Genomic DNA, 9,646 nt, shown 5'->3' with positions numbered 1-9,646 from the left:
TAGTCGTAGTAGTCGTAGTTTTGGGCGACAGAAGTTGGCATTTCTACAGGTAACCCAAAATTTTGACCGAGAAGCCCTGGGTTACACGGATGAATACGGATGAATTATGTACATCAATATGTACATCAGTTGGCATTTAGGGAGGTTTTGGGTTGATTTTGTGGAATGTTTATTTTCTTCGTGGCCTTGTCACCTTGTGCCTCGTGTTTGAATCGAGGTCCTTTCGTTGTGAAAAATTGAAAAATATGAATGTCGAATTGAAAGAGCTTTCAGAACCATGTTCAACAACTACAAGGGTAAGTTATTAAGATTTAGATTGTATTCATATGCTGTGGCGGTAATTGCATATTAGTATACCCAAGATTTTCTGTTTTATAGTTGATTTAGTGATTCACGTTGACGTAGTGTTTTAATACAAACTAGGTATATACAAAGTACTGTTTGCTCTCAGAAATTATACATACTACAAATTTAGCGACCCTGCATGTTTAAGAATTCGATATTTCTATTACTAGAGTCTATTTTAAAGCCTGTTTTATAAAATGCCTCAATTCGGCAATGAATTTTTATATGAAACATGTTTCTTTGCAATTGGTTTCACAGAATCAAAAATGGCCAAGTTGTGTCGTATTTCAGATTACACCAAGATATTCTTTTATCACAAATATAAATGTATAAATTATTACAAAGCCTGGTCGAATTGTAATCAGGACCCAACATTTTGACAGTCCAGTCTACTGTCTTCATCAGGGGTGATCTAAAGCTGGAATCGAAGCTTCTTAAATAACCAAGGGATGATGTCACCTGCCAATGAGATGCATATATTCCTTTGGCAAATCGCCACCGTCATCCTTATTCAGAGCATGATTACTCATCTTTATATTCCACGCTTCTACGCAAAGTCTTTGACCATATCGATTGTTAGTGGTAATTACTTTAGAGTTTTTCCTTGGCAGAGCACCTGTGTGACATGAAACACAAGATTGCATGGGAAAACTCTAAAGTAATTACCACTAACAATTGATACATGGTCGAAGACTTTGCCTAAAAGCGTGGCATAGGAATATGAGTAATCATGCTCTGAATAGGGACGACAGTGCCCATTTGCCAGAGGAATATATGCATCTTATTGGCAGGTGACATCATCCCTTGGGTATGATGTCAGATCACCCCTGATGAAGACAGTAGACTGGACTGTCGAAACGTTAGGTCCTGATTACAATTTGACCAGGCTTTGTGATCATTTATATAAACCAGAGTAGCGAGTGATAACAGGGTTAAAAGGGGTTCCTATCACAGGATTGATTTGCCAAACTTATAAAACCCTATTTTTGTTCTAATTTCCAGGTTTTGGTGCTCATTTGCAGGAAGTTGCAAAAAAAAATTTATGTCCCTGAGTGTGAATTCCATGAATGCACATTTGAATACCAAGTCACATTCGAATACCAAGTCACATTTGTATACCAAGTCACATTTGAATACCAATTTAAGTCACTTTTGAATGCCAACTTAACTTTAAATGCCAACTTAACTTTGAATGCCAACTTACCTTTGAATGCCAACAATGAAGTTACAATGAATAAAGTTATATTAATTAATGAAGTTACATCAGTAAACAAAGTTAAGCAACTGAATGAAGTTACATCATTATAATAAAATAAAGTTACATCAATGAATAAAGATGCATCAATCAATGAATAATTTCATATTAATGAATACAAAATGTATAACAAAAAATCCCAAAAGTATGACAGACAACAGTACAAAAAGCAAAATCACCTCATTTTGTGACCTTTTGTCACCTGTAGTTTCTTCACCTGCAGGCGGAGTGACGCCTTGAGCAGGCGTCTTGTTACAGAGAGTTTTCACATGCCAACGTAGCGAATCTAATTAATTTAGCTGTTTTGTTCAGTGAGACAGGTTTTTTAACTGTAACTATGGAACCAGTTGGCTTATATCAATGATTAGCCTAGCAAAATACTTGTCTTGTTTCACTTTATAACTTACAGAAGTTTCATGTGTGCCTGAACTCTTCTAAGCTACTTAAGGGGGCTAGATGTGTTTTTTCATAGTTTAATTATTTGTTTTCAAACACAAATCACCAGTTTAAACTAATGTGTAGCTCTAAATAATGTTCCTACATGCTTAGTTTTATATAGAACTTAATTCAGGGTGCATTTATATTACTCTACTTCATTTTTATGTGATATGGTTAAGGGGTTTACTTGTTACTCCGGCGTCAGCGACGGAGTTGAAAATTCGCCTCGGTTTTGTTTTGTTTTTGTTTTTTTTTTTTTTTATTTTTTTTTTATTATTTTTCGTCGTCGCAAGTGTGTAATGGCGCGAAACATTCTAGTATTTAAATGTGTATGTGATTGGATTTATCTATGTCCCAGTCTTATCTCCCAAGAGTTGTGGTGTACAGCTTTGGCTAATTTTCCGATGCGCGATTCGATTTCGCTCGCATGATACGGCAATTCCTCCAAGAGGAACAAATAAACCGTTCTTTTCATGCTTTTCGATTAAGTTTAGACTGAATTGGGGTAAGAATATATTTAATACGTGTAGATTCTGGTCCTATTTTAGTAATATCGCTGCTATTTCGCCGTTTAACAAGATGATGTGGTCGTGTATGGGCGCTTTGACTCGTCGTAGTTTGCACAGGATTGAAGATTTAATATAACTATATAAGCGCGAATTCCAAAGGCAAAGTGTAAGACAAAGCGAATGTATTATACCATTTATTTACATTCTTGAACGATTTAACTTTTATACTTTTTAAAGTACGATGTGCTTCTGAATTTCGCGATCGAACATTTAGGTTCGCAAGGCATCTAAATGCGAATATGAACTGTATTGTTTATGTTCAGAAGCTCTATATTGAAAACTGGCACGTGCGCCGGAGTTAACGCCAGAACAGGCGTCTTGTTACAGAGAGTTTTCACCTGGCAACGTAGGGAATCTAATTAATTTAGCTGTTTTGTTCAGTTAACTATTGAACCAGTTGGCTTATATCAATGATTAGCCCAGTAAAATACTTGTCTTATTTCACTTTATAAGTTACAGAAGTTTCATGTGTGCCTAAACTCTTCTTAGCTACTTAAGGGGGCTAGATGTGTTTTTCATAGTTTAATTATTTGTTTTCAATCACAAAACACTACTTTAAACTAATGTGTAGTTCTAAATAATGTTGTTATGTGTTTAGTTTTACTTAGAACTTAATTCAGGGTGCATTAATATTACTGTACGTAATTTTTATGTGATTTGGGTAAGTGGTTTACTTGTTACAGAGAGTTTTCACATGCCAACGTAGGGAATCTAATTAATTTAGCTGTTTTGTTCAGTGAGACATGTTTTTTAACTGTAACTATGGAACCAGTTGGCTTATATCAATGATTAGCCCAGCAAAATACTTCTCTCTTTTCACTTTATAAGTTACAGCAGTTTCATGCGTGCCTGAACTGTTATTACTTACTTAAGGGGGCTTGATGTGTTTTTTCATAGTTTAATTATTTGTTTTCAAACACAAAACACTACTTTAAACTAATGTGTAGCTCTAAATAATGTTCCTACATGCTTAGTTTTATATAGAACTTAATTCAGGGTGCATTAATATTACTCTACTTCATTTTTATGTGATATGGTTAAGGGGTTTACTTGTTACAGAGAGTTTTCACCTGGCAACGTAGGGAATCTAATTAATTTAGCTGTTTTGTTCAGTGAGACATGTTTTTTAACTGTAACTATGGAACCAGTTAGCTTATATCAATGATTAGCCCAGCAAAATACTTGTCTTGTTTCACTTTATAAGTTACAGAAGTTTCATGTGTGCCTGAACTCTTCTAAGCTACTTAAGGGCGCTAGATGTGTTTTTCATAGTTTAATTATTTGTTTTCAATCACAAAACACTACTTTAAACTAATGTGTAGTTCTAAATAATGTTGTTATGTGTTTAGTTTTACTTAGAACTTAATTCAGGGTGCATTAATATTACTTTACGTAATTTTTATGTGATTTGGGTAAGTGGTTTACTTGTTACAGAGAGTTTTCACATGCCAATGTAGGGAATCTAATTAATTTAGCTGTTTTGTTCAGTGAGACATGTTTTTTAACTGTAACTATGGAACCAGTTGGCTTATACCAATGATTAGCCCAGCAAAATACTTGTCTCTTTTCACTTTATAAGTTACAGCACTTTCATGCGTGCCTGAACTGTTATTACTTACTTAAGGGGGCTTGATGTGTTTTTTCATAGTTTAATTATTTGTTTTCAAACACAAAACACTACTTTAAACTAATGTGTAGCTCTAAATAATGTTCTTACATGCTTAGTTTTGTATAGAACTTAATTCAGGGTGCGTTAATATTACTCTACTTCATTTTTATGTGATATGGTTAAGGGGTTTACTTGTTACAGACAGTTTTCACCTGGCAACGTAGGGAATCTAATTAATTTAGCTGTTTTGTTCAGTGAGACATGTTTTTTAACTGTAACTATGGAACCAGTTAGCTTATATCAATGATTAGCCCAGCAAAATACTTGTCTTGTTTCACTTTATAAGTTACAGAAGTTTAATGTGTGCCTGAACTCTTCGTAGCTACTTAAGGGGGCTAGTTGTGTTTTTCATAGTTTAATTATTTGTTTTCAAACACAAATCACCAGTTTAAACTAATGTGTAGCTCTAAATAATGTTCCTACATGCTTAGTTTTATATAGAACTTAATTCAGGGTGCATTAATATTAGTCTACTTCATTTTTATATGATATGGTTAAGGGGTTTACTTATTACAGAGAGTTTTCACATGCCAAGGTAGGGAATCTAATTAATTTAGCTGTTTTGTTCAGTGAGACCGGTTTTTTAACTGTAACTATGGAACCAGTTAGCTTATATCAATGATTAGCCTAGCAAAATACTTGTCTTGTTTCACTTTATAACTTACAGAAGTTTGATGTGTCCCTGAACTCTTCTAAGCTACTTAAGGGGGCTAGATGTGTTTTTCATAGTTTAATTATTTGTTTCAAACACAAATCACCAGTTTAAACTAACGTGTAGCTCTAAATGTTCTTACATGGTTAGTTTTATATAGAACTTAATTCAGGGTGCATTAATATTACTCTACTTCATTTTTATGTGATATGGTTAAGGGGTTTACTTGTTACAGAGAGTTTTCACCTGGCAACGTAGGGAATCTAATTAATTTAGCTGTTTTGTTCAGTGAGACATGTTTTTTAACTGTAACTATGGAACCAGTTGGCTTATATCAATGATTAGCCCAGTAAAATACTTGTCTTATTTCACTTTATAAGTTACAGAAGTTTCATGTGTGCCTGAATTCTTCTTAGCTACTTAAGGGGGCTAGATGTGTTTTTGATAGTTTAATTATTTGTTTTCAATCACAAAACACTACTTTAAACTAATGTGTAGTTCTAAATAATGTTGTTATGTGTTTAGTTTTCCTTAGAACTTAATTCAGGGTGCATTAATATTACTGTACGTAATTTTTATGTGATTTGGGTAAGTGGTTTACTTGTTACAGGAAGTTTTCACCTGGTAACTTAGTGAGTATAATTAAGTTAGCTGTTTTGTTCAGTGAGACATGTTTTTTAACTGTAACTATGGAACCAGTTGGCTTATATCAATGATTAGCCCAGCAAAATACTTGTCTCTTTTCACTTTATAAGCTACAGCAGTTTCATGCGTGCCTGAACTGTTATTACTTACTTGAGGGGGCTTGATGTGTTTTTTCATAGTTTAATTATTTCTTTTCAAAGACAAAACACTACTTTAAACTAATGTGTAGCTCTAAATAATGTTCTTACATGCTTAGTTTTTTATAGAACTTAATTCAGGGTGCATTAATATTACTCTACTTCATTTTTATGTGATATGGTTAAGGGGTTTACTTGTTACAGAGAGTTTTCACCTGGCAACGTAGGGAATCTAATTAATTTAGCTGTTTTGTTCAGTGAGACATGTTTTTTAACTGTAACTATGGAACCAGTTAACTTATATCAATGATTAGCCTAGCAAAATACTTGTCTTGTTTCACTTTATAACTTACAGAAGTTTCATGTGTCCCTGAACTCTTCTAAGCTACTTAAGGGGGCTAGATGTGCACGTGACAACATGGCGTACGGACGTGTTTTAAATGGCTCCTTAAACTTGCTCTTGTTACTATATATATATTTGATCTTTGCAAAATTAGCTGCTGCAGATGGCTGTTTTAGTCACCCAGATGAAATCCTTGAATGTTTTCCATGCTTCCAAGTCCTTATCAGAGCTGATATCCCAAATTTTGGTCATATAAGAATGCCACCTCGAAACCCCTTCGCAATCAACGAAGTTAATCGCCGGATTTCGCTTATTCTCCAAGACCCAGGTAGCTATGATGCTTTTCTTATGTCAAACGATATAGAGTTCAACCTGGACCTACTGTTGCGGACAAGTGTACGGAAAATTGCCGAAAGTGAGAGGTTTCAAAGTTGGGCATCTAAATTCTCGAAGTGTCGTGTACAAGATGGACAATCTTTCTTTTTTCGAACAAAATAGTTTGATATATTTGGTATTTCTGAAACGTGGCTAGATAAATCTGTAGATGATTCTCGATTGTTGATTAGCGCTATGACGTTCTGAGACAGGATAGAAAACAAGATAAACGTGGCGGCGGAGCAATGCTTTATATTCGGAATGGTGTGCCTTATAAGCATCGGTATGACATTGTACGGAATCGTTGAAAGCTGCTGGGTTGAAATTAACAGACCTAAAGCGAAAACTATCTTGATAGCTGCATTTACCGCGCCCCTGACGTTTCATTGAGGAGTTTAATAGGTGTGTATCCACCATTCCTCCTAACTATGAACTATTTTTAGGAGATTTCAATGTCAACTTTTTGGCCTGGAATAAGACTAATAAGCACTCAGAGAGAAAATGAAAAATTTTGCAATTGGCAATGACCTGGAACAGCTAATTACAATTCCCACACGGACTACGGAGTTAACTAAATCGGCTATTGACTTAATATTTGTAAATAACGGCCATCGCATTGTTTCCTGTGGGACAATAGTCTCTCTATTAGTGACCATCAAATTATTTTTTGCATAGTAAAGTCAGGAGTCCCGAAGGGTCCACCTAAGATAATAGAATACCGTTCTTTTAAGACGTATGATAAAAATGCTTTCTTGCGTGACATCAAGGATGTTGATTGGGATCACATTATTGATGCTAATGAGAATATTGATGATAAGGTCAACACATGGTCAGAAGTGTTTGGCAATTTAGCAAATGCTCATGCTCAAGTTAAAACAATGCGCGTAAAAGGCACCCATGTTCCGTGGATGAATACTAAATTACGAGAAGTGATGCGTGATCGCGATTTATCATAGGCGAGCAACAAAAACTAGACGACCGGAAGATTGGTACAAATATAGGAAGCTAAAATCTTCTGTGACAAGTGAAGTAAAACGAAATAATCGGAATATTATAGAGACCTTATAGATAAAACAAAGGAAAACCTGATGAACTCTGGAAATGTATAAATGAAGTGACTGGCCGTAAGAAGAAAACAAGTCCATCTTGTATTATGTCAGATAGTGTTTGCTATTCTGATGCAACCTCAACAGCACAGATTTTGAATTCATATTTCTGTTCTGTTGCAAGTAAGTTAGCTGAACATTTCACATCCATTGTGGGCAGTGCTTCAACAGTATGCATTAACAATAGTGTTTCGGATTCCGAAATCCGAAACATTTTCTTTTGATTCTGTGACTGTTGAATATGTCGAACAGCAACTATCTACTCTCCGAACAAATAAGGCCACTGGATTAGATCGTATAAGTGCTCGTCTGCTGAAAGATGCCTCATCTGCAATAGCACCATGTTTGACTAAAATTTTCAACTGCTCTCTTTCCACCGCAATCTTTCCCAGTTTATGGAAAGCTGGTCGAATTACTGCATTGCATAAACAGGAGATCGGACTGACATGAATAATTATAGACCTATCACAATACTTCCTACAATCACTAAGTTACTTGAACGTGCAGTACATCACCAACTGTACTATTATCTTAATGAAGAGAAAGTTCTTGCAAAGGAGCAGCATGGTTTCCGGGCTAAAAGAGCGACCGATACTGCACTCATCCACTTCACAGATAAAATCTTGGCCTCCATGGACTCAGGTCAGGTTACAGGTGTTGTTTTCCTTGACCTGAGTAAAGCCTTTGACACCGTTAACCATGAATTGCTTCTCCGAAAATTATCACAACTAGGACTGTCTAATAATACTGTATCTTGGTTTCGGTCTTATCTATCTAACAGATCAGCCATTACAGTAGTGGAAAATAAAAGGTCTTCTATGACAAACATTCCGATTGGTGTACCCCAGGGTAGCATCTTGGGACCTCTCCTATTTGTTTTTATATGAATGATTTACCACAATGTCTTAAGTCTTGTAAGTGATGTTATATGCTGATGACACCGTCTTATATTATTCATCGAGGATGGTTAGTGATGTTGAAACTAAACTTGATGAAGACTTGGAAAGTATGACAGTCTGGTTTAATAACAATTTTTTAACATTGAATGCTGAGAAGTCAAAATTTGTTTTGATCGGTAGCTCACGTAAACTCAAGCTCTGTGATAGTATCAAGGTGACAGTGCAAGGCTATCAAGTAAACCGATCTTCGACAGTCAAGTACTTGGGTATTATGATTCATGAAAATCTAACATGGACGGAGCACATTAAAGTTCTGAGTGCAAAGGTAAATCAACGTATTGGTATTCTGAAGCTTTACGGCACATTCTTTCTAAGGAAGAACTTGTAACCGTGTATAACTCAATCATATTACCTGTTTGACTACGCAGATTTGGTTTGGGGGATAAAAACAAGTTCTAATGGACGACTTGCAGACTTTACAAAACAAGGCTGCAAAGGTCATATTGCGATTACCACCGCACATTCGGCTACTGATGCCCTTCAAAATTAAATTGGGTAGATCTAAATACAAGACGTCACAACATCGACGCATTGCAATTCAAATGCCTTCACGGAATTATGGACACAGAATTAATACTAACCAGAACTGCAACCGCCATAGCTATACTACTCGCCAAAGTGTAAACCTATACCTCCCAAAAGCTAAAACAGAATGGGGGAAGCAACGTTTCGTGTACCAGGCAGCGAATGATTGGAATGATTTAGATAATGACATTAAGAATATAGTTAATTTTAACATTTTTAAAAGAAAACTTATGTTATATTCATTAACATCTCGTGTACCAGGCAGCGAATGCCTGGAATGACCTAGATAATGACATTAAGAATTTAGTTAATTTTAACATTTTAAAAAACTTCTAGAATAACTTATAGGCTAGTTTTACTATATTCCAGATTTATACATTATAATATGTATTGTGATGAGGGCTTCATTGAAAAGCATCCTGAGATGAATGAATTTCCCTCATCTTATTATTATTATTATTATTATATTATATATTTTTTTTATTATTATTTTATTATTTTTATTATTATTATTATTTTATTATTATTTTTATTATTATTTTTTTTTTTTTATTATTATTTTTATTATTTTATTATTATATTATTTTATTATTATTATTATTATTTTTATTATTTTAAGACATCGAGC

The 9,646-nt window shown here is 34.7% G+C and overlaps 1 protein-coding gene across 1 annotated transcript; it reads left to right on the top strand.

Moving 5' to 3' along the window:
* Positions 1-217: 217 nt before the first annotated feature.
* Positions 218-1,762, top strand: LOC114544728. The gene is made up of 2 exons (XM_028563283.1): positions 218-296; positions 1,348-1,762. The coding sequence occupies exons 1-2, from the start codon at positions 246-248 to the stop codon at positions 1,651-1,653; spliced, it is 357 nt and encodes a 118-aa protein (XP_028419084.1). The 5' UTR covers positions 218-245; the 3' UTR covers positions 1,654-1,762.
* Positions 1,763-9,646: the final 7,884 nt, after the last annotated feature.

Source organism: Dendronephthya gigantea, unplaced genomic scaffold (assembly GCF_004324835.1).
Source record: "Dendronephthya gigantea isolate DGI-Jeju-01 unplaced genomic scaffold, DenGig_1.0 000921F, whole genome shotgun sequence".
Taxonomy (NCBI): domain Eukaryota; kingdom Metazoa; phylum Cnidaria; class Anthozoa; order Malacalcyonacea; family Nephtheidae; genus Dendronephthya; species Dendronephthya gigantea.
Note: the sequence above shows the minus strand (reverse complement) of the source record. Positions and strands in the feature narration are given on the sequence as shown.